The following is a 26,525-nucleotide window of genomic DNA, read 5'->3' as shown; positions in this document are numbered from 1 at the left end:
TCTCCACAGCCTTCTGGTGATTCTCCTCAGCTTCAGCCTGGCAGACCTGAAAGTTTATGAATCAGGGCTTGTTCACTTTATTTACTTCTACACACACAGACTTAAAAACTGACTGATCACTCATGAGAATAGCCAAAAATATATTGGGGGGAAAAAGGACAAAATGGCCCCAAATTGTGAGTATACAAGCGCACACACAGTTCACAATAGTAGTAAATTACATGAGAAGGAAATATTACCTTCAGTAATTCCTCTTGGAGAATCAGAGTCTTCTTCATCTCCTTGTTCTCTGCTTGGAGGATGCTGTAAGCCTTCCGTTCTTGCTCACACTCCTAAAAACACACACACAAGGGGCAAAAGAGGTTTAAATTCATGTGTTTAATGCTTAAACATACATAAAACCCTCATATTATATCTAAAGGAGCTGCTCAATGCAAGGTTTTTCTCACTTACACATTTTCGATCATCATACTCCCACTTAGCCATAGACAGCAGGTTCTGTATGTCCTGCACCATGTTTCGCAGCATCTTCGCTTTGCCCTTAAGGTCGGACTTCTCGGTCTCCAGTTGATCAATGGTCTCCACAGCCTTCTGGTGATTCTCCTCAGCTTCAGCCTGGCAGACCTGAAAGTTTATCAATCAAGGCTTGTTGGCTTTATTTACTTCGACACACATTAAGATATTGTTATATTTTGTGGAAGAAAAGGACAAATATTTCCCAAAATATGACTGCACAACACTACACACAAACACATCTCATCATTTCATTCTGTTCCATACTCACACATCAGCCAGAGGAGCCAGTAATAAGGTTTAACTGTAGTATTTGTGGTTTTTGAGTCCTTGCTACAATGATACAGGAGACACCTGAAAACTATATTTTAATGCTTTTTCAGCAAAAGCAGCACTCAGACAAAGTGCAAACGGAATTCTCCTGGTAAATCGTAAAATGTATTATTTTTGACTTTTTTTTTTTAGAACCAAGCACAAAAACACCAATAACAGTGTTTAGAAGAATACAATGAATAGTACAAAGAGGTGAGGCTATGGCAGATTTCCTTCTAGCGCAGACTGCAGAGTCATGTGGTCTATCAGTGACTTTTCTGTCAAGGGATTTCACAGAGTGAATTTGATCTAGACCTGATCTCTATTTGAGCTGATATTTTTCAGTCCACGTCAATAACACATCAGTAAAACATCATTCACAATGACTGCAAAGGTGCACATGAAATATGTTCAATAGGTAATGAATGTAAACAAGGAGAAGTATTTCCTCCATCATGCTTTTTTGCCCCCCACAAAGTGCCTTTCGAGAAGAAACTAGCGCTACGTTCACACTGCAAGGCTTAATGCTCAATTCCGATTTTTTTGTGAAATCCGATTTTTTTGTGAGGTCGTTCACATTAACAAATATATGCGACTTGTATGTGATCCTCAGTATGAACGAAAAGCGACCTAAAAGTGTTCCGCATGCGCACTGCAGGATACGACGACGTCACACACAGTGAGCATGGCCAGTGTTTACGGAAGTAAAACCGCCCGGTTGCGGTATGACTCATCCAATCTAGCTTGAATAGCTGCATCCCCCCAAATGGAAATCAGCTCCCTAACCTCTGCGTCCTTCCATTGAGAAGATTCAGAACCTTCACAGCCCGAAGCGTCCCTCGCATTGATGTCATGCTCAGGGGCGCAGATACGTTTTTTGAACTGGGGGGGACAAAAAACTGGGGGGGGGGGACAAAGCTGCCAGCAAACCAACCCCGATATGCCTGTCAAACTTGTTGTTAGTAACCATAGCAACCAAGCTCGAGCTCGCAACCTGTGCAGTCTGCGCAGCTCAACCAACCGAATATCAGTCTTTGTTTTGTTTTATGTGAGTTGTTGCAACTATGTATACACTGCCGTGCACCTCAATAAACCGAATGGTAATTAGTCTTTTGATTTTTCCGTGAGGTTTGCCTTATGCAAAGAAAGACAGCATAGACGTTTTTTCCTCCCTATAAGTAGGGGGGACCGAATGAGGTGAATTTAAATATGACTCGTCCCACCCTCTATCTGCGCCCGTGATTATGCGCCATGTTGTTGTAACTTTTTTGAGAGACCCGCCGCCTACTTCAGCGCAGAATAGTGACATTTGTGGCTTGTTAATGACGTGTAAGTCGGATGAATGCGACCTGGCGGTTCAGACTGAAGTCGCATATGAAAAGAGCGGATAGGAATCGGAATTAGCACCACATATCCAAACGGCCTGGGTCGGATTTGAAAAAATCGGATCTGTGTCGTTCATATTGTCAATAAAAGATCGTATACAGGTCACATATGGGCGAAAAGATCGGATTTGAGTCACTTCAGCCTGCAGTGTGAACGTAGCCTAGAAGTAGATGAACAGACTAAGCACATATATTTTCCAATCAAAGCACAAATGACATAAAAAGGGTGAGTTTAGCAGGTGTTTTTCTGATGGAATAAAAGGATTACAGCTTTTACCTGGGATCCCTGGCCTGACATCATTCTTATTATGCTGCCAACGAGACCTCATAATATAACACATCGCATAACTATTCTCCCTAATAATTTCATTACCAAGCTAGTGAGAGACACAAGATTTTAGTTTCCCATCTAATATAATGACTCCCAAGCGCAGGTGAGCATCAAACTCCAGTGTGCAGCTGTTTCCTATCCTCAATATTTCCCATGGTATGGTGCTCATATTATTTTGAAAAGTCCTTCATAATCAGAGGCTTATCTCCCGTACCTTGCTTTTCATATCACAATCTCTGTGTGCATCACAGAACAGTTCCTCCAGCTCCCTCACTCTGTTCACAAGCTTCTGAATCGCCTCCTCAGCCTCAGAATCCTGAAATTCATTGTCCAAAAATTGTTGGGTTTAGGTGTTTGTAGCACTCCTGAGTACCAGCATTCAGTCCAAACATCATGTTTAGTTGCAGTTCTCTGATCTATCTAAAGGACCATACAGCCTACAATACAACAATGTCTGACACAGAATCCTTGTATTCATCAGACTTCTGATGAAATCTTAATCCATTGTTTTCCTGATAAAAACTGCAATAAATGAACATCATGTCTGGATTGCTGTCCTTAGATTAGTACTGGAAACTTCATCCTAGCCTACAAACTTCATTTCCTCCACCATAATTGCCAAATGCTTCAGTCCAGATATTTAGTATATGTTCATCGAATGGGAAACATTTTGCATTTTCCCCACAACCAACCGAGGATTTTATCAAAATGTTCAATAATTCATTCATTCATAACAGCAAATTATAGAGAACGGGATCATGATGTGAGCAACGCAAGGCATTGTGGGATTTTAGGATACAAAAACTACAGTAGGGACTGAGTAGTAATGGTAGTGGAGGTAGCATGGCGGTGATGTTTATATTATCCAACTTAAAAACATGGCGGAATGGTGAACACGTGCTGTATTATCACCTGCTATAATGGCTTTCATGACCAGTGTGGAAAACGTATCACAGCATGTGATTTTTCAGCTTTCCAGCCTGGACGCAAAACAATGGAACTAGATTTGAAAAATAAACTGGATGAATTTGACGAAATGTTGAAATAACTCACAAAATCATTTTTTCCCCCCAAGATATTTCTATAAGCTCAGAAAATAATTACACTTCTGCATTGCACAAAGTACTTTACATTAAGTAAAAAAATTTTTAAAAAAGACCCTCAAGTGTTTAGAGGCTACTGAATTTTATAAGTATTAATTCAATTAATCATTTTTTTCAGTGTACTAAAATACGCCATTTTAAAGTTTGTCTTAATTCATGTAGGCTATATTATTATTATCTCATTATCTCTAGTCGCTTTATCCTGTTCTACAGGGTCGCAGGCAAGCTGGAGCCTATCCCAGCTGACTACGGGCGAAAGGCAGGGTACACCCTGGACAAGTCGCCAGGTCATCACAGGGCTGACACATAGACACAGACAACCATTCACACTCACATTCACACCTACGGTCAATTTAGAGTCACCAGTTAACCTAACCTGCATGTCTTTGGACTGTGGGGGAAACCGGAGCACCCGGAGGAAACCCACGCAAACATGGGGAGAACGTGCAAACTCCGCACAGAAAGGCCCTCGCCGGCCACAGGGCTCGAACCCGGACCTTCTTGCTGTGAGGCAGCAGCGCTGACCACTACACCACCGTGCCGCCACATTATTATTATTATTATCATCATCAGTTTAACAGCTGCAGTTAAAGGAATCCTGAAAGTTTGTTGTGCTGCAGCTCATCAGCTCCACTACTGCATCCTTGATGCAAGTCAAAACAGAGGTCATTAAATATTTTAAAAATAAAAATCTGTCATAAAAAAAAGAAAAGAAAATGGATTAGGTAATGAATGTGTTACTTTCAATAATCATAATATTTTCAGAAAGCAAAATAATGCCTTTAATCGTTGTTGTGTTTATTTATTTTGGTCTTGCTGACTTTGTCAGAGATAGCATTTCTCTTACGACGTGAATGATTGCATTTTTTAAAATTTATTAGCGAACGACACTTCATTCTTTTTAACTGTTTATTGTTATGGCTCGTTTGTGAGACACAAGTCTTCAGGAGAGAAGAGTTTACCCTTTCTGGTTTCTCAGTAACAAGACAAACTGCATTTTTTGTCTCATTCACTTCAAGAGAAAGAGAAAAAGTTTTGAGGCCACAGCTGAACAGTTTGAAGAGGTGTATCCTAAAATATGGCGAACACTACCCACAATGCAAAGTGTCATTACATAATTGCTTGTTCTCTATAGCCTAATATTAAGAAAATATTTGTTTTTGCAATGTTGGAGGTTAGAGTATGAATCCTGTACATTACATTCCAGGCATTTAGCAGACGCTCTTATCCAGAGCGACGTACAACATACCCAGAGCAGCCTGGGGAGCAGTTGGGGGTTAGGTGCCTTGCTCAAGGGCACTTCAGCCATTCCTGCTGGTCCAGGGAATTGTACCAGTGACCTTTTGGACCCAAAGCTGCTTCTCTAACCATTAGGCCATGGCTTCCCCTGTAAATATTAACCTGCAGTTCTGCTGTTTTTTAAGAGACTGTAAATATAAAACACTGCAGGGTTAAAGTTAGGAGCAGAGCAAACTTACCCTGACCTGGTCATGAGGAAACTTTTTGGGTTGGACCAGAACCATTCCAGTGGGCTGGACATATACAGGGCCTAAATGCAAAAAAGAAAAAAAAACATCAAACATCATCCTATATTATTTACATTTTGAATTCCAAACCAGCGGTAGTGTATTTTCCACTTCTGAGCTGGGTGTACCTCTACAGAACAAGTATTCACACTGTTTCACCGATGTTCAGTATGCACATGTGTAATCACGTAGCTGCCTTAGCTGTCTTGACCAACCCAGGGTGTGTCTGCTAAATGCAATGCAATGCAATGCAATGTAATGTAATGTGGGCAAAGGCTAAGAACACACTGACAGATTTTATTAGCCGTGAACCTAAAATCCTTCATGTACCTGGACATTAAGACAGAGTTCAATTCATATTTTAGTTTGCTATTTAAGAGGTTTTGTTTGATTAATTATTTTGGCACAAATGCAGAGGTGGGAAGTAACAAAGTACAAATCCTTCATGACTCCTTATTGGGGCTGGTAACCAAAACTCGGTACCAAAATAGAACCAAATCCAAAATGCCAGGTACTGAATATGCATTTTTTTTTTTAAATGGTTCTACTTATTGGTTCTGTGACAACCCTTTATTATTGCAAACAAGGATGCATGCAGCTATCTGCCAGGACCTGTCTCTGTAATTGCATATTTAATTGCATTTCAAAAACAGAAGGCTATTCTGATGCATTATACAATGGATATTTCAAATCAGTCGACAATCAAACCTATTCATATCAGTTCACAGTGACCAAATCTAATGCTCACAATAAAGATAAATTCATTTTACTGTAGAATTTAAAAAAATTGCAATGCAATTGTCATTAACAGATATAGTGACTTTGAATTGCAATTATTTTAAAATTCTACAGGAAAATTAATTGATCCTGTAACCCCATTTTTGCACATTCGGGGACACAGTGTACAGTTTGGGGAAAAAAAGCAGCAGTTTCTCATGCTATTTTCCATTTTCACTTCATTCTCGCAGTCATGTCTTAATTGGTCACATAATTCACATCCACATGAATCAATCCTGATAGAGTTCAATAACAGATTATTCCTCAGTGCTCACACTAATAACTCACATCTAATTTTCTTTAATACACATTGGCTTTTTATACTACTGAATTGTTATATTGAGCTTATTTTTTTTGATATAAATAGATATTGCCTGATGTTTAGGTTTTCTTGAAATTTATGTAAAATATTATTGTTTTGGAAATATTAATTTGTATGGAAATATTCTCAAATTGAGTATTAGAATAATTTGTTCTGTTACAATTATGCAGGAAATTGTAATTAATTTAGGACTTCTTTAATTTCATTATTAGGGTCATTCCGTGCCAACTCACCTAAATTTCAGGAACTCCCCCACATCACCGTCTCAGATTTTACTCAAAAAATTCTCTAATCAAGAATCATATGTTTGTACCACACATGCAAAATATTAGCCCCCAATTATGTTGTAGTTTTGGAACTACAGGCCTTTGAAATATTGATGTCAAAACACCACATGTCGAAATTGGCTCTTTCCCCAACTTCAGAGACCCATAACTTTTTATTGCAGCTATCTAGAAAGTTGTGTGTGCAGATTCTTACTGAATGATACCCACTCTTTTCAAATCTGTTGCCAGAAAGCCTCTGAAGGACATACTTTTTGCATAATAGGAAGCCAAAAATGGCATTTTGGCCAAAATCGCTTAAAATTCATTAAAACTCAAAGGGGCCTAGTAGAAATATGAAACTAGTTAGATTTTTTTCCTCATTACATAGTAATTGTAGGGTTGTTATCTGTTCACAGAAACATATTTTGCGATGAAAATTATATTCCTGAATTTTTTAAATTTTTTTTAACATCTTACGTCCTTTCCGAGGGGGCTAAAATAGGGCATTTTTGCCATCTTATTTGTTAATGTGGCTAGGGGTTTAGGATCTTCTAGTTTTTTGTGAAGATGCTCTCATATAAGATGTAACTACTCCCTGATTTTTTTTAACAAACGCCCCTTGCTTCATATTTTAATAATTTTTTTTGTACATGGACAGTTTCATCATTTTTCACTTTTTTCCACATTCAGAACTCTGTAACTCTACATTGGAAAATTCCTACTAGCAGCTATTTCAGATTTACATACACTGACATACAAATTTTCATATTTTAGTAGTAGTCTGCCCAAGAAATTCATATTTTTCTTTCTATTGGGACCTAAAAACAGCTATTTGGCCAAAAATGACAAAAATGTTGACTTGATATTTTTCAAGTTCTGGAGGGAATGGGCTATTTTCCTCATAAATTAAAGATGTGGTGACTTTTTCTATCCTGGAACAAGATCTCATCACAGCTTCTGCCCAATTGCACCCACTCAGCTGGAGATGAGAAGGGTTTCTTCTGATGTGGTACCATCATCGGTAGTGGACATAGGACCTGAAACCACACCAGTTTTACAGTCCCAGTTACAGGCCCCAAGCCAAATGTCCCAATCTGCACCAAATATGTACCAGCCAGGCAAATATATTGCCTGTGTTTATGACAGAAAATGGTACATTGGAAATATTGTCACCAGAAATGAAGAAGAAAATGATGTGTATGTCAATTTCATGAGACAAGGACGAGGCAACACATTCTCATGGCCACCACAAAGCAGGAAAGATGAATGTTGGGTCCCTTTGCTTCATGTCCTTTGTGTGGTAGAGGCCCCAAACATAAAAAGTGGGGGACACCATTACCAACTAACAGAGGATGACTTCAAACTTGTGAAAGACTTAAGTTTTAACTTATGTACTACTAGATGACAGTTTATGAGTGTCTTAGCACATCACATGAAACTGTACTGCCTGTGAATGAATTACCCATTATCACGGATGCCCATATTTGACTTTAAATTATGTACAAATCTTGTGATGTTTTTCAACATCATGATCATGGATCATTGAATGTGTTAATATGTAAATAAAACCTCATTGCTAAATGTTTTGTGCTTACACAACCTTGAAGTATATAAAAAATACTACTCCAGAATTTTGTTGTTATTTTTCTATATTTTCCAAGGATATTCAACAAAAATTGCAATTATACCTAAAATTTTCTAATTGCAAAAAATAATATACAATACAGAAAAAGTTGTTCAGGAAATGCGTATGCCTAGATTAGGTTCTTATAAGCCTTAATTTGTGTGCAAAACACCCCTTTATTATTCCCTTGTTTATTAAAAGCTGCCCAGCGTTTTTGTCATTTTTGGCCAAATAGCTGTTTTTAGGTCCCAATAGAAAGAAAAATATGAATTTCTTGGGCATACAACTACTAAAATATGAAAATTTGTGTGTCAGTGTATGTAAATCTGAAATAGCTGCTAGTAGGAATCTTCCAATTTAGAGTTACAGAGTTCTGAATGTGGAAAAAAGTGAAAAATGATGAAACTGTCCATGTACAAAAAAAATTATTAAAATATGAAGCAAGGGGCGTTTGTTAAAAAAAATCAGGGAGTAGTTACATCTTATATGAGAGCATCTTCACAAAAAATTTGAAGATCCTAAACCCCTAGCCACATGACCAAATAAGATGGCGAAAATGCCCTATTTTAGCCCCCTCGGAAAGGACGTAAGATGTTAAAAATTTTTTTGTAAATTCAGGAATTGAAATTTCATGGCAAAATATGTTTCTGTGAACAGATAACAACCCTACAAATACTATGTAGTGAGGAAAAAAATCTAACTAGCTTCATATTTCTACTATGCCCCCTAGAGTTTTAATGAATTTTATGTGATTTTGGCCAAAACGTCATTTTTGGCTTCCCATTATGCAAAACGTATGTCCTTCAGAGGCTTTCTGACAACAGATTTGAAGAGAGTGGGTATCATTCAGTAAGAATCTGCAAACACAACTGTCTAGATAGCTGCAATAAAAAGTTATGGGTCTCTGAAGTTGGGGAAAGAGCCATTTCGTCATGTGGTATTTTGACATCAAAATTTCAAAGGCCAGTAGTTCCAAAACTACAATGAATTGGGAGCTAATATTTTGCATGTGTGGTACAAACATATGATTCTTGATTATAGAATTTTTTGAGCAAAATCTGAGACGGTGATGTGGGGACCCTTAGGTGAGTTGGCACGGAATGACCCATTAGACAATTGATTGATTATACATAATTTGTAACTATAGCTATGGATTGCTATCAGTCTGTTTCTCATTAATTTGTAATATCTACATGTAACTCTCTGTTCCATGATTATTCAGTCCCCCCAGGATTTCGCAGGCCTTTTTTCTGATTGTTGCGGGCTAAAACGTCTGATGTTGCGGGGGGTTTTCCAAAAAATTGCGATGAAAGTTGCGGTGTTTTTTAGGTTTTTGCTGCGATTACATTGCGGGAGAAAGTGAAAGTTGCGAGAAATTGTTGCTATTTTCTCTTTTTGAGATTAAAATTGAGTGATATGTTAAATATTGGGCAGCATGGTGGTGTAGTGGTTAGCGCTGTCGCCTCACAGCAAGAAGGTCTGGGTTCGAGCCCCGTGGCCAGCAAGGGCCTTTCTATGCGGAGTTTGCATGTTCTCCCCATGTCCGCGTGGGTTTCCTCCGGGTGCTCCGGTTTCCCCCACAGTCCAAAGACATGCAGGTTAGGTTAACTGGTGACTCTAAATTGACCGTAGGTGTGAATGTGAGTGTGAATGGTTGTCTGTGTCTATGTGTCAGCCCTGTGATGACCTGGCGACTTGTCCAGGGTGTACCCCGCCTTTCGCCCGTAGTCAGCTGGGATAGGCTCCAGCTTGCCTGCGACCCTGTAGAACAGGATAAAGCGGCTAGAGATAATGAGATGTTAAATATTAAGTTACTACTGAAAAACTATTGATTAAAAAAACAAAAAAGACACTGAGAAATGGTCCTATAAACAACTTTACCAATATAAAAGATTACCAGGACTACAAAAATGCAGAAAAATAGGCTTTACTTATCCAAATGCACCTGTTGGTTCAAAAGTTAAAGGTGCATAGAACCTCACAGCACAACATGAAGTTACCTTAAAATATAATATAAATGCCTCAGCTTTCATGTAAGAAAAAAACCCTATTAATACTAGTACTGTGTGCAGGCAGTCTCTCCTGAAGACTAAATTAAACAATAATTATAAACTAATAAAATAAATGTCTCAGGCTTCATAGAAGAAAAAACAATTTGAACAGAATCTCACAGTATGATGCTGAAGCTGCCTAAACAATGGAAAATAAAATACCATTTTGGCAAAAATGTTGGCATCCATTAATTTATTTTATCAAGTAAAAAAATAATGTAAAGTGCACACAGTCCTTCACTGTAAACATAACACACTTTCAGTAACAGAATTTAAGCCTACATAAACACTGACTCGCACATGCTTCTTCTTCTTCTTTGAAATTTATTGGCAGTTGGCTACCAACATGGAGAATTACCGCCACCAACTGTTGCAGATGCGTAACACAGTAAACTTTCGGCTATGGATACGGAGCATTGATGGGGATTTGCGCATTAATAGGGGGGTTAAAGAAAAAAAAGACAGAAGTGAGAAAGGAAAAGGGAAAAGATAAACTTAAATTCTTTCAAACAGCTGGGTAGACTTCAGAAATCGCATAAGGTGGGCCCATGCTGATGGTCTATCAGAGTATGACAGTAAACCTTCCAGCGTCAACCTTGTCAACCCTATTGCTTTGACATTTCGCAGCAGGATTTCCCTCTCACAATGATATGCTGGGCATTCTAATAAAACGTGTTCTACATTTTCTAAACGGTTGCACGATGGGCACTGTCCAGTGGTATGTTTCCCTATAATGCTAAGGGAGTGGTTAAGACCAGTATGGGCTATTCTAAGCCTTGTGATAACAGTTTCCCTTCTCCGGTCCCAACTATCCCGTCTTCTTGTTGGGACCTGCAGCTGGATCTTGTAAAGGAACCTCCCCTTTGTGTTTGCATTCCACTGTTCTTGCCACAATTTGCATACTTTAGTTTTAATTAGGCTTTTTACTTCATCTCTGCTTAAGGGCACCACTAGGTTACCTAGATCCATCTTAAGGGCTCTTTTGGCCAGAGAGTCAGCCACTTCATTGCCTTCTACTTCTGCATGTGCTGGGACCCAAAGAAAACACACGTGTATACCCTTATGAGACAGTCTGTACATGCACTGAAATTTTCACAAATCAGGTCAGGTCTGCAAGAAGACTTAAAATTCATGATACTGACCAACGCTGCCATAGAATCTGAGCATATAACAAACTTATTTGGTTTAAAGTCCTCAGTCCATATAAGTGCTATTACAATAGCTAAAAGCTCCACTGAGTAAATTGCCAAGTTGTCTGGTGTTCTTTGCTTGAGTGAGGTGTCAAAACCTGGTACATATACTGCTGCTGCAGAAAAACGAAAACCCCATTTATTTCCCCACTCCTCCACAGTACAAACTGCTGCCTGTAGTTTTGCCTGTACAGCTCCTGCATTACAACCCCTCGCCCATAAGGCCCCATCATCTGCATACAATGATCTACCAAGACTCGCATCCACCCCTGAAAAGATATCATTGATCATAATATTAAAAAGAATAGGACTACAAACACTACCTTGCAGAGTTCCATTTTCTATAGAGTAAATATTAGAGTGAGATGACCCAACCCTTACTTCTATACTCCTGTCTCTCAGGAAATCCATCACCCAATTGTACATTCTTCCCCCTATACCTATGGACTCTAACTTGATGAGAAGACCATCTTTCCACAGCATATCATATGCCTTCTCTACATCAAAGAATACTGCATTCACTTGTTCCTTATTTGCCTGAGCCTTCCTGACTTCATTTTCCAAACACACAACTGGATCCATGGTGGTCCTCCCTTTCCTAAAACCACTCTGATGGCATGAGAATAAATTTCTACTTTCCAGTACATATGTTAGTCTGCTGGTAACCATACGCTCCATAACTTTACACGTATTTGAGGTTAAGGCAATAGGTCGGTAACTAGTTGCCTCACACTTATCTTTGCCTGGTTTCCCAATGGGTATGACAACGGAGTGCTTCCAAGCCAATGGTATTGTCCCTGCCTCCCATATTTTATTGTAAAGCTGCAAGATTATTTCCTGCGCCTCAGGGGTTAAACATTCCACCATCTTATAACATATCTCATCCTTACCAGGGGATGTAGCTCTAACCCCAGCCAAGGCTCTTTTAAGTTCAAACAGGGAAAATGGGACATCCACTGCTTCATTAAAATCTCTCTTTCTATCATGTATATTAGGGTGCTGTCTTAACATGTCACTTCTTGCTGCTCTAGCTTCTGGAGTCAGGTTTACAGAGCTATGAACTCTTACAAATGCTCTTGCCAATGCTTCTGCCTTGTCCTTGTTGCTAATCATAACTTTGTTATTGTATCTTATAGCTGGTAGAGTAAGCTCCCTTCTAATACCACCCATCCTCCTAATCATACCCCAAACATCAGAAATTTGAATTTCCCTCCCTATTTCATTACAAAATTGTTGCCACTGTTGTCGCTTAGCTTGTCTTATAACCCTTCTGACATGTGCTTGAGCCTTTTTATATGCCACCATGTCATTAAAACAGAATGTAGCTTTCACCTTCCTAAAAGCTTTGTTCCTTGCCTGTATAGCCGTCTTACAGTCTTCTGACCACCAAGGAACCATCTTACGTCGTCCTACACCACTCCCTTTTCCAATTATCTCTACTGCAGTAGAATGCAAGACTTCAGTTATTTTTGTATTAAAATCATCCACGCTATTAAAGCTATCTGATTTTATTGCTTGCAGCCTAACACTACAAAACATACTATAAGCTGTCCAGTTAGTATCCTTTAACTTCCATCTAGGAAAGCCCACTTCCTCCAGCTGAACTAGCCCTACTCCAATTTCACAGCATATTGGGTAGTGATCGCTACCTATCGTGGTATTGTCAAGCACCTCCCATGTAGTAACACCGGCTATTTTCTCTGAAACCAGAGTAAGGTCAATTGACGACTCCACCCCTCTTCCCACATCTATCCTGGTACCCCTTCCATCATTCAGGCACACCAAATCCATTTCCTCTAAGAATTCTTCAACCACACAACCATTATAATCTGTGAGTGTACTACCCCAAAGAGTACTATGGGCATTGAAATCCCCACACCACACCATCTGATTAGGTACCTCACCAATAATGTTATTAAAGGTCTCTTTACTTAGTTTCCTACAGGGATTATAAAAATTAACTATCCATACATTGCTGTTACCTATCCATACCTCCACTACTATTGCCTCTAATTCTTTGCATGTACTCACTACCCTATATCCCAATCCTTGTTGAATAAAAGTTACTACACCACCTCCCATACCTCCTTCCCTGTCTCTTCGAATAGCAACATATCCATACATAATAAAATCTAGCTGTGGTTTGAGCCAGGTTTCTTGTACACAAATAGCATGTGGTTTCTCAGTCATTTCATCCACAAAACTCTTAAACTCTTGCCCATTGGAGCAAAGGCTACGGGCATTCCATTGCAAAATCATAAAGACCATTAAGAACTAGTACATGATGTCTGAGTGTCTAGAATCCCCGCATTAAGTGTTTCAACTATCAATTCTAGAGATATTTTCCCCATATTAAGGTATTTCTCTGCTGCCCTTATGATGATTTCAATTCTCTCTGTTCTACTTTCAGATTTGGCTGAGCAATTAATTACATAGGCAAGAAAGGCCACAAACTTTACTTTGTCTACTCCCACGTTTATCATATCAGTTGCACATCGTTCCTTTGCGTTATAATAATTACGACTTGGGCCCTGTTCAACCACTCTTCTTATCGGCTGCTGTTGTACCACAGTGTTGTCTTTCTGCACAGATCTATTAACTCTTTTGGTAGCCTCAGCGTATGTGAGCTTCTCCTCCACTTTAACCCTCTGTACCTGAGCTGCTCGTTTGTGAGCCTCACATCCTTTATACGCTGCGCTATGCTCACCCCCACAATTGCAACACTTGGCTTTTGTGCCCTCATGGCATTTGCCGTAGTCGTGATCCTCGCCCCCACACTTGCCACATCGCTGCCTACCTCTGCATACTGCTGCAACATGCCCAAACTTTTGACATTTGTAGCACCTTAATGGCGGCGGGATGTACGGTCTCACTGGGTAACTTAAGTACCCAACCTTAACTCGATATGGTAGCACCTGCTCATTGAATTGTAATAGTACAGACAGACTGTCGTGCTTAGCCCCATCTTTATTATAAAGCAATCTTCTGGCCTTAACAACATTAGCCCCTGTCACATTACTTAGCAAGTCGTCAGTTGACATATCAGTTGGTACCCCTGTAATTACTCCTTGCACTGTTTGCTTTCTTTCCCAGGGAGAACATTTCACTTTCTTTCCACCTAAAGATGTTAACTTAATCACACATTCTCGCTGCTGAAAGTCCTTGCATGTAATCAGTAAATTACCATCTCTAAGGGGTTTGACATTCACCTCTCCTACACTATCATACAGGGCTTTAGACAGCTTCAATGGGTTGACAGAACCGGGAGAATCAAACTGAAGCTTTACCTTAAACTCTTCCACTTTACTCGCAGCCACACTGATAACACTATCCACATCAGAATCCCAAAAATCTTCCAAAGTATATTTCTTTCTTTTATTTCTGTCTTGCCTTCTATTTTCTTTTCCTTTTATTTGCCAGCCGTCCTCTCCTCCCATCTCCACCTCACCCCCTGCGTCACTTCCTGCCATCTCTGCCCGTCCTAGCAGACCTAATCCTGTCACAGGGCTAGCTGAATGAAGGTTGACCGCAAACACTAGAACCCGTGATCGGCTGACTACACGTGATGCCAACGATTGGTCAAATTTGCGGGAAAGTTGCGGTGATTGGATATAATTGCAACACCGCCCTGAGTTCGCGGGGATTGGTTGAATTTGCGTTGACGTTGCAAATCGCGAAATCCTGGAGGGTCTGATTAGTTTCATTTCATTTTTCATTCTGTGCGTAGGATCCATCCATCCATTATCTGAGCAATTCCATGTAAATGTCAACCTCACCATGCAAAAATAAAGCAACATGTAATACATCAAAACCACTCCCAGAGATCTCACCTAGGCCTGTATTTTACAGATGTGAATAAGTTGAACCAATTTGTCACAAGAATTGTTCCCTTCGCCTTCACTACTTTAGCTAATGACACGAATAACTTTGATCATGTACAATTCTATATTATTGCCACAAGCCACAGAAATGTATGCTAAAATCCACAAAACAGCAAAACAATAGCCATCCTAAATATTATTTAAGAACTTTGATAGTTTTAGCTGAAATTTAGAGAGTTTTTCAAAGGGTTATGGTGGTTAAATTGCTGATTTTCTAAACATATGCCATGTCTATTTCAGACCCGTCACATCCATAACAGAATTTCGTCACATCCATAACGCTGACTTTTCCTTCCGAAACTCTGCATAAAATACAAAATATTTTAAACAAAGATTTTTTAATATTCACCTTGGACCCCTCTATCAAATGGATATCTCCATTTTGACATTAGGTTTACAATTTCACAGAGTTTGATAATAATGTACAGTCACCCAAGAAAAGTGATACTTTTTCTGTCACATCCATAACGCATGTTTTATTGGCATTTTCTGGCATGCCCTAGATGTACTATGGGAATCAGTGGCGTAGGCACATAAGGGCAACAGTGGGCCGGTGCCACTATGATTGACGGCTGGCCCACCCTATCGGAGGTGTCCAACTTGATTGACAGCTGGCTCGCCCACCATAGAGGAGGTGTTTTTAACGTGAAATTCAATGAACAGCAGGATAACAATAATGTAACACGAAACAAAACACTCTGAATTAAGTATAATGTTACAACTATTTACAGAAATTATATTTTTGTCAGTGTTTTTTTTTTTCTCTATAATCATTTTGATTGGCTAATGCCCGCGTTTTTGATAAGCGGCAAGAAGCAAACATCCGTTGCTATGCCAAAAAACGGAAGTCATCGCTGACCTAGAATGCTAGTTTAGCTGCGCTAACTTAAACAGAAAATGTCTAAACAGACATCGCTGTCCTCTTTCTTTAATAAGCCAAAAAGATCGAAATCAGAAGAAACAGATGTGGACAATGATGATAATGCCGTCCCGGTATCAACTTCGACCTCCGCCACCACACCAGATGCAACCCGCTCCACTCTCCCCATGACTAGCCCTCCTTCTGCCTCTCAGCCCAGCAGCCCCCCTGCAGACCTGTCCGCTCTCCTGGAACCGGCTACCCAGCCCGATCTGAAAGAATTCCCACGGACCGTGATAAACGGAAAGGCCAGGTCGTTTTCGGCGAAATGGTACAAAGAATTTCGTTTTCTAGAGTACAGTATTTCAAAAGATGCGATATTTTTTGGTTTTTTTTGTTTTTTTTTTAAAGTAAGCAAAATAGGGGGGTGAAAGGGTAGGGTTGTCAACTGTCCCTTACGATACGGAATCGTCCTGTATTTCAAAACAAAAGATCTGACCTGCTCTGAGCTGAAACTTGACACAATTCTTAATCTTGCCATTAATCAGAGGGCTGTGAATCAGATGGGATTTGCTAATATATTCACCCTAAAATTGGTTAGAATGCAGGAAATTGCATCTAAGAAATACAATTTTTTCTGGGGGAGGACCCCCAGACCCCCCGCTTACAATGGGGTCCACTCTATTTCATAGAAGTCCACAGTATTACAAATTTCTGCTTACGCCCCTGATAGGAATTGTTCTTGTTCTATCACTTCTCCAGTATGGTACAGCCTTAAAATATGCAACACCTGTTTAAATACTGGGAGACAATAAAACATGCACTGGGTCATTTGTTGCCATTTTGAGTTCAAGTGTCACGTCCATAACGCTGGAAATGCTCATCTGTAACCGCTTATCCTGTGCAGGGTTGCGGGCAAGCTGGAGCCTTTGCCAGCTGACAATAGGCAGGAGGCGGGGTGCACCCTGGACAAGTTGCCAGGTCATGGCAGGGCTGACACAGAGACAACCATTCACACCTACAGTCAATTTAGAGTCACCAGTTAACCTAACCTGCTTGTCTTTGGACTGTAGGGGAAACCGGAGGAAACCCACGCAGACACGGGGAGAACATGCAAACTCCACACAGAAAGGCTCGAACCCAGAACCTTCTTGCTGTATAGTGCTAACCACTACACCACCATGCTGCTGTGCAACAGAATGTATTTGTTTACTTTTTTAAATTGCTGATTTGGAACAGTATATAAGGGTTCATATGCCTCCAAGCAACAGGAAACAACTTTACTTTTGTGTAATAATCTCTGTAAAAATAATTATATTAATAAAAGAGCCGTTCAAAACGTTATCAGAGACTAAACTGGAAAAGGAAAAAATAACAATGAAGAGGAATGCTATAAAGATATGTAAGGGTGGGTAAAGTTGGGGAAATAAGAGGAGGTAATGAAAGGGAATAAAAAGTCAGGAAATACTTTTCTTGGGGCAAATTTGATCAGGTACGACGGTTTAATACATAAACCAAATCGACGTGATGGGTGTGGTAATATAGCGGCCAGATGGCTTCACTCGTCTGTACAGCGCGGATTGGACTTTGAGCATCCAGATATTTTACGAGATCAATGGTCTAAAACCCGCGCCCTTACCGCTAAGTGTGTAAAAGCCGCGCCCCAGCATCTACTTTTTACTTTGAGTGTACTTCCAAGTCTGTACGTTCACTTGAGTAAAGCCGTTAACTCAATACTTCTCCTGTTACCGGAGTATCTTTTGCACTAGTATTTGTTTTTACTTAAGCAAAGACTGTGTGTACTTTTGCCACCTCTGCACAAATCTGATTCCACAGACTCTTAGCCTATGAAGGATTCAACAAATCTACTATTTAATCAAGGAGAGAACTAAACTTAACAGCGCACGGTTACACCAGGATGAGAAATGTCTGTACCGTCGGGGGAAGCTCTGCTCTCAAAAGCCGCTGTTTCTCCAGTGGAGGCGGAGACTCCATCATCCTGAATGGCGCCCTCTATGGGTGCAGTGCTGACATTGGGCAGCAGGGGGCAATAGAAGGTAAAATTCGTGAAACAATCCTTAATATAATTCTTGATCCTCTGGAAAATTAGTCTTAGGAGCATCTCTATTTCTCGTCTGATAAGAGCGGCTTAAATAAACACACTTTACTCACACAGGGTTCAGTGAATGAGAGCTCTGCGACGTCAGACATCACAAAGGCAAGCATTCCAAATCCAGTTCCAGTTCCAGTATTACTACATAGTTAACACCATCAATTAATTATTGTTATGAAAATGAATAAAACACATCACTGATCAGTTTTGTATTTTCATGCAGTCAGTTTAGTAGCCTATACACTTTGGGTATAAACAAACTATTTTGTGGAAATGGAACTGTATTTTAGTGCATATAAATAATGTGCATACAATATACATTTCTAAGCTTTTGGGCGACATTTTCTTTTTATAATAGTCATACACAAAGTGATGATGATGGATTATTATTATATATAATTTTTTTTTATTTGTCACATACAGTAGTTCACATACTTTGTGATAGGGGAGGAATACAAGGCAAAGCCCCAATTAATTTTCAACCCCTTTTTGAATGAATCTGCATGTCTTTGAACAAGCTTCATGAAGCAAAAAAAAAAATTTAATGAAATGACTCATAACTTTATCATATTTATGACACAGATGTTTATCCCCAGGGTGGCATGGTGGTGTAGCGGTTAGCACTGTTGCCTCACAGCAAGAAGGTCCTGGGTTTGAGCCCAGCGGCTGGCAAGGGCCTTTCTGTGTGGAGTTTGCATGCTCTGCATGTGTTTCCTCCGGGTGCTCCGGTTTCCCCCACAGTCCAAAGACATGCAGGTTCGGCTAATCGGTGGCTCTAAATTGACCGTGAGTGTGAATGGTTTTGTGTCTCTGTGTGTCAGCTCTGCGATGACCTGGCGACTTGTCCAGGGTGTTCGCCGCCTCTCGCCCATAGTCAGATGGGATAGGCTCCAGCTTGCCTGCAACCCTGTAGGACAGGATAAGTGGCAACAGATAATGGATGGATGGATGTTCATGTCATGTTAATTTCACACACACACATATCTCTGCATAAGAACATCTCATCTCATCATCTCTCGCCGCTTTATCCTGTTCTACAGGGTCGCAGGCAAGCTGGAGCCTATCCCAGCTGACTACGGGCGAAAGGCGGGGTACACCCTGGACAAGTCGCCAGGTCATCACAGGGCTGACACATAGACACAGACAACCATTCACATTCACACCTATGGTCAATTTAGAGTCACCAGTTAACCTAACCTGCATGTCTTTGGACTGTGGGGGAAACCGGAGCACCCGGAGAACATGCAAACTCCGCACAGAAAGGCCAGAGGGACCTAAGACAACATTTTCATCTCATCTCATTATCTCTAGCCGCTTTATCCTTCTACAGGGTCGCAGGCAAGCTGGAGCCTATCCCAGCTGACTATGGGCGAAAGGCGGGGTACACCCTGGACAAGTCGCCAGGTCATCACAGGGCTGACACATAGACACAGACAACCATTCACACTCACATTCACACCTACGGTCAATTTAGAGTCACCAGTTAACCTAACCTGCATGTCTTTGGACTGTGGGGGAAAACAGAGCACCCGGAGAACATGCAAACTCCGCACAGAAAGGCCAGAGGGACCTAAGACAACATTTTCGATTTTCCAAAACATGGGATTAGTGCTAATCCAACACACTATTCACTTCCCATAGGCTACATGCTTGTGCTAACACACTGCGCACAGCCTCATTTGGGAATCCCTTCCCCGACTCGCCTGAGTTTTTGATTGTATAGGACCTTGCAACCAGCGCTCCTCACCGGAGACTTCTGCTATGGCCGAGTCTACGTCACTGAGGAGACGCGAGGAGCAATTTACGTCATTTTGACAGAACACAGTGAAAACACGTTGTGGCAGCGGGGGCGTGGTCAAGCATCGGTCTGTGACCGGAGGGCGGAGTCAGGGAAGGTAAGTGGCAGAATCACTGCACCTAATGTTAATTAATGTGTTTGTGTGTCTTCCCTAGTGACCGCGCCCTATTTAAGGAGGGAAGAGCGAGAGTAGAGGGAGCTCTTCCCTGAACCAGACGCCGGTTGTGTGTGTGTGTGTCTGTCTCTCTCTCTCTCTCTCTCTCTCTCTCTGTCTGTCTGTCTGTCTGTCTGTGTTTAAATTACTAAGTGTCCACTGAAAAGTGTGAAAATAAAAACGGTTTACCAACCTGAGCTCTGTCCTGCCGTCTTCTGTGCTCCGCCCATACATAAGAACTGCCACACACGTATATCACGTGTCCACTCAACTCTCCACTGGGCCTTCTAGACCTGTGTTATACAAAGATACCATTCAGAGGAAATCAGGTTCACAGGTGAATACTACTAGTACTACACTAACCTTCCCAACAGGGTGTTTAGACTGATAGGAATCTTAATCCCTGACCTAGTGCTAGAAGATGGGTCTATTGATAGATCCTCTACTAGAAGCAGGTGATCCATTAGTGAAAAGGGACAACCTCTGAACAATTTAGGCTAATAAACTGCCTGAAATGGAGGTTTCACACTTAATTCAACTTAAATTTGATTTTAAAAAAGCAATGATTAAATAAAAGAAATTCAGACACCCTCATCAAGAACTCTGGACTCTCAGTGTACAAATTGAAAACACACCCAATTCTACAACTCCCCTCCTTTTCCTGTTAAATCCATTATAACGGAAGACAAGTAACACTTTGCTTTGCCTGTACTTGCATATTGAACCTAAAAACGCTATACATTACAGTGAATTTAAATTTGTGAGAATTGCCAGAAAACAAAAGAAAGGAACAAGCTCTAAATCGTGGACAGTACTGTAATATCAAAATAGAAAAAGCCAAAAATTGATATCGCAGTCCAATATTTTATAGACACGTAGTCACATCATGAATGTTATGTCTGTATGAGCTTCTTACATCTTCAGCTGACTCCAGTGTGGCACAGTTTTGATCATCATCCCCAACAATCAAAAGCAGCGGACATCTTATTTCGCCAACCTGCATGTTGAACAGTACAATACCTCATTATGCGTGAACATATGTAAATACAAAAAGTGTATACATACATAGCCAAAAACTAACAGTGGTGCTTGAAAGTTTGTGAACCCTTTAGAATTTTCTGTATTTCTGCATGAATATGACCTAAAACAACATCAGATTTTCACACAAATCCTAAAAGTAGATAAAGACAACCCAGTTAAACAAATGAGACAAAAATATTATACTTGGTCATTTATTTATTGAGGAAAATGATCTAATATTTCATATCTGTGAGTGGCAAAAGTATGTGAACAGTTAATTTGAAGGTGAAATTAGAGTCAGGTGTTTTCAATCAGTGGGATGACAACCAGGTGTGAGTGGGCACCCTGTTTTATTTAAAGAACAGGGATCTATCAAAGTCTGATCTTCACAACACGTTTGTGGAAGTGTATCACGGCATGAACAAAGGAGATTTCTGAGGGCCTCAGAAAAAGCGTTGTTGATGCTCATCAGGCTGGAAAAGGTTATAAAACCATCTCTAAAGAGTTTGGACTCCACCAATCTTCAGTCAGACAGATTGTGTACAAATAGAAGAAATTCAAGACCATTGTTACCCTCCCCAGGAGTGGTCGACCAACAAAGATCACTCCAAGAGCAAGGCGTGTAATAGTCGGCAAGGTCACAAAGGACCCCACGGTAACTTCTAAGCAACTGAAGGCCTCTCTCACATTGGCTAATGTTGATGTTCATGAGTCCACCATCAGGAGAACACTGAACAGCAATGGTGTGCATGGCAGGGTTGCAAGGAAAAAGCCACTGCTCTCCAAAAAGAACATTGCTGCTTGCATGCAGTTTGCTAAAGATCACATGGACAAGCCAGAAGGCTATTGGAAAAATGTTTTGTGGTCAGATGAGACCAAACTAGAACTTTTTGGTTTAAATGAGAAGCGTTATGTTTGGAGAAAGAAAAACACTGCATTCCAGCAACCTTTTCCCATCTGTGAAACATGGTGGTGGTAATATCATGGTTTGGGCCTGTTTTGCCGCATGTGGGCCAGGACGGCTTGCCATCATTGATGGAAAAATGAATTTTGAATTATACCAGCGAATTCTAAAGGAAAATATCAGGACATCTGTCCATGAAGTGAATCTCTAAAGAAGGTGGGTCATGCAGCAAGACAACGACCCTAAGCACACAAGTCATTCTACCAAAGAATGGTTAAAGAAGAATAAAGTTAATGTTTTGGAATGGCCAAGTCAAAGTCCTGACCTTAATCCAATCGAAATGTTGTGGAAGGACCTGAAGCGAGCAGATCGTGTGAGGAAACCCACCAACATCCCAGAGTTGAAGCTGTTCTGTACAGAGGAATGGGCTAAAATTCCTCCAATCCAGTGTGCAGGACTGATCAACAGTTCCTGGACATGTTTAATTGCAGTTATTGCTGCACAAGGGGGTCACACCAGATACTGAAAGCAAATGTTCACATTCTTTTGCCACTCACAGATATGTAATATTGGATCATTTTCCTCAATAAATAAATAACCAAGTATAATAGTTTTGTCTCATTTGTTTAACTGGGTTCGCTTTATCTACTTTTAGGGCTTGTGTGAAAATCTGATGTTTTTGGTCATATTTATACAGAAATATAGAAAATTCTAAAGGATTCACAAACTTTCAAGCACCACTGTACATACCCAAATGCAAGAGTATTTTGGAAAAAAATCAGATACCAGCAAAATAATATGTTGCTTTCAGTGTAAAAGATAGGATGCTACAATAATGCAGGAGAAAGTTACTTACATCCACTTTCTTGGCTAGATCTGTTGAGTTGGGCAGGAAGAGGTCTCTCCAAATGACCTGATTATCCTTTTGTAACGTTCCCTACGTGTGGGTGGAGAACCACCGTGCCCACTTCCATTGCCATGCACTGTTGTTGAAGGTGGCCCGGCTCCCCGCAACGCCAGCAAACCAGCCCGGGCTTTCCCTCTGCACCGGTGTTCTGGGGCTCACTCACCTGAGGGGGGGGAGAGACAGACACAGAAGGGAGAAATGGGAGGGCACCACAGATGCGGCGGGCCGGCTGGGGTGGAGCCGGCCCCCGCCTCCGCGGTGGGGGAATGGGGCGAGGACGGGACACAGAAGGAGGGGGAGAAAGGGAGAGAGAAGAGGAGAGAAAGGTCGACGTCATCTGCTGTCCTGCCGCTGGAACAGCCGCCAAATGATTCTCCGCCAGCTCGACTGCCTGATCCAGTGACGCCAGGTGGTGGCACTGGACCCACTCCGCGGTTCCTGCTGGTAAGCGGGCGATGAATTGTTCCAGCACCACCTGGTCGATGATTCCCTCGGCGTCGCGGTCGTTGGCCCTCAACCACCGCCAGCAGGCGTCCCGGAGCTGCTGGCCGAACACGAACAGCTGGCCGACTTCCTCCAATCGTAGAGTGCGGAAGCGCTGGCGCTGTTGCTCCGGCGTGCGCCCCACGTGCTGGAGGACGGCCCGGCGGAGGTCCACGTAGGCCAGCCGGCGGTCGGCGGGGAGCTGTAGCGCGGCCAGCTGTGCCTCTCCCATTAGGAGGGGGAGGAGGCGCGCCGCGCGCTGCTCCATCGGCCACCCCGAGGCTTCTGCAACCTGTTCAAACAGCGTGATGAACGCCTCGGGGTCATCCTGCGGGCCCATCTTGGTGACGGTGAGGGGAGATGGGCCTGCGGCCGGAGCGCTGGTGGACCCCGCCGACGCGAGGAGCTGCCAGAACGCCTCGCGGTCTTCCTGCTGGGCCAGCACCAGGGCTTCAAAGCGCCGCTCTTGTTCCTTCCGGAGTGTGACGAGCGCCTGGTGCTGGCTTTGCTGGGCCATGGCGAGGGCGTGGACCAGGTCGGCGAACGGGGAGGATTCCATGGGGCTGCTTGGTTGGTGCTCCACTCTGGTTCCCGGGTTTCAGCACCACTGTAACGTTCCCTACGTGTGGGTGGAGCACAGAGGACGGCAGGACAGAGATCGGGGTAAATAGCGGCTTTATTGCCAAACTTTTCAGTCTAACAATTTGTATACTTTTAATACACAGAGAGACACACACGCACTAGCGTCTCGTTCAGGGATCAGCTCTCCTCTGCTCTCAGCTCTCCCTCTTTAAATCGGGCGCGGTCACTGGGAAGACACACAAACACAGGTTAATTGCTCTCAGGTGTAGTGATTCTGCCACTTACCTTCCCTGACTCCGCCCTCCTGTCACAGACCGGCGCTTGACCACGCCCCTGCTGCCACACCTTTATTTGCGCTTTATGAAACAGACTAAAAATAATTTAAATATTATTAATTAATAGTTTTTTTCAGTTGCAAAGCAGTACATTTTAACAACTCCAAATTATCAGCTCACCTCCAACAATTCATTCACTATTACATATTTAATATTACAACAAACATTCGACTTCAATGACTAGGAAGTCACAAAGTCCCCTTTGAATAAAGACCAGATTTTTATTCAGAAATTGAAGTCTTGTCTTTCACTTAAAAAAAAGATTTCTGATCATATTTGTGGTAATAAGTTGTAATGTTGTGGGCAGCATGATGGTGCAGTGGTTAGCACTGTTGCCTCACAGCAAGAAGGTTCTAGGTTCAAACCTCGCAGCTGACTGGGGCCTATCTGTGCAAAGTTTGCATGTTTTCTCCGTGCCTCAGCGGGTTTCCTCCCACAGTCAGATTAGGTCAACTGGCTACTCTAAATTGCCCATAGATGTGAATGGTTGTTTGTTTCTCTGTTTGCCCTGCAAGAGATTGGCAAACTACCCAGCTATCTCTTGCCTGAAGTCAGCTGGGATTGGTTCTGACCCTGACGAATAAGTGGTATATAGAAAATGGATGGTAATGTTGTCTGAATAAACATTCCCAACTATCTGTAGATTATCCTGACACATAGTGTTGTGGGTATACGTTTTAGTAGTTTCATATTTTAATGAACAAGAGAACACATCTAAAATTTGAAGTATAGAGATATTTGTATGTACAGAAAAGCAAGAGTTTGTTCTGCTCTGCCCCAGACATCCACTCTGGAGATTACGGATCTCTCACACCAGCGCTGATCTGGATCCGGGACGGGAATTCCATCTCACCTGTATTCACTTCCTGGTTTTCACCGCTACCTATAAATACGCCGTTCTCAGACTCTGACTTTGCCAGAATGGCTCGTTTGCTACTCTAGCCGTTTCTGTGGCTCATGGTTTTTGCACTAGCTAGTTTTCTGGTTCATGTTTTTTTGTACTAAGGTTTTTTTCTTGTTCATGTTTTTTTGCACTAGCGTTGATTCTTGTTCATGCTTTTTTTGCACTAGCGTTTATTCTTGTTCATGGTTTTTTTTTCACTAGCGTTTTTGCCCTTGCCTGTCTCCTTTTTTTCCTGGACTATTTTTGCCATTTGTTCTTTGTCCTGTTTGTTTAACTTTTTGCCACACCCTTTTTCCCTAGATTAAATCACCTTATTTATTGGATAACTCTGTGTTCTGCTTTTGGATTATATCTCACCACGCCTCCACCACCCCTAACAGAGTTGGTAAAAGTGCTCTGAGAGGAGGAAGCACACATATTTCCAATGTATGTACCTGCTCAATTCTTCGATGGTTTCAGACACAGTACGTACATGACTGCCATTGATGCATATACAACACCGGGGCTGTGACAAAATCACATATATAAGAGTATTATACGACTTGTATTTAGGAGATAGCTATACAGACAGCAAGAAGAAATTTCTGTCAATGTAATGATTCCCTCATCTGAAGCAATGCAATAGTACTAATATTTACAATACAGCCTCAATGATTCTTTTCTAGACAATCTGTGTCAAAGTCTTAATGGTGAATGAAATGATCCGTGTGTGCGCGTGTGTCAGGGTCTCTGTCCATTAGCCATTAAATATTGGTATTTGACCAGCAAATTCAGATCTTGCCAGACACAGTGTGATCCCGCCGGACATGCCTCTGGGTTTTTAATAATACATCTCATCTCATCATCTGTAGTTGCTTTATCCTGTTCTACAGGGTCACAGGCAAGCTGGAGCCTACCCCAGCTGACTACGGGCATATCTCTTTAAATTAATCGAGTAGATCATATCATTCTGATGCCTGATGTGAACATTAACTGAAGCTCTTGACCTGCATCTCCATGATTTTATGTATTGTATTGCTGCCATTTGTTTGACTGATTGGATAACTGCATAAATGGGCAAGTGACAGTGCTCATAAAGTGAACGGGAGTGTACTTAAAGAACCACCCAAATGTTACCTTGCAACAGAAATTCACAAACATATTGTAACAATTCTGTCTTATTTAATAGTAAGCCGGGGTGCCAGG

The 26,525-nt window shown here is 41.4% G+C and overlaps 1 protein-coding gene and 1 long non-coding RNA gene across 2 annotated transcripts in view; both read right to left on the bottom strand.

Moving 5' to 3' along the window:
• Positions 1-564: 564 nt before the first annotated feature.
• Positions 565-5,187, bottom strand: LOC132870190 (uncharacterized). Its single transcript, XR_009651080.1, has 3 exons — positions 5,123-5,187; positions 2,756-2,857; positions 565-624 (listed from the first exon to the last, which is right to left on the bottom strand). It is a non-coding gene; the product is annotated as an uncharacterized LOC132870190 (long non-coding RNA).
• Positions 5,188-20,702: 15,515 nt separating this feature from the next.
• The window catches only part of LOC132869964 (acyl-coenzyme A thioesterase 5-like), a 59,972-nt gene continuing 54,149 nt past the window's right edge, over positions 20,703-26,525 (bottom strand). Inside the window, exons 7-11 of the mRNA XM_060903529.1 lie at positions 25,775-25,845; positions 24,447-24,471; positions 22,986-23,051; positions 21,122-21,202; positions 20,703-20,714 (exon numbers count right to left, since the gene is read on the bottom strand). Of these exons, the coding sequence (XP_060759512.1) occupies positions 20,703-20,714; positions 21,122-21,202; positions 22,986-23,051; positions 24,447-24,471; positions 25,775-25,845 (255 nt within the window). The remainder of the gene's footprint in view (positions 20,715-21,121; positions 21,203-22,985; positions 23,052-24,446; positions 24,472-25,774; positions 25,846-26,525) is intronic.

The sequence above is a fragment of the Neoarius graeffei genome, chromosome 21, assembly GCF_027579695.1.
Source record: "Neoarius graeffei isolate fNeoGra1 chromosome 21, fNeoGra1.pri, whole genome shotgun sequence".
Classification (NCBI taxonomy): domain Eukaryota; kingdom Metazoa; phylum Chordata; class Actinopteri; order Siluriformes; family Ariidae; genus Neoarius; species Neoarius graeffei.
Note: the sequence above shows the minus strand (reverse complement) of the source record. Positions and strands in the feature narration are given on the sequence as shown.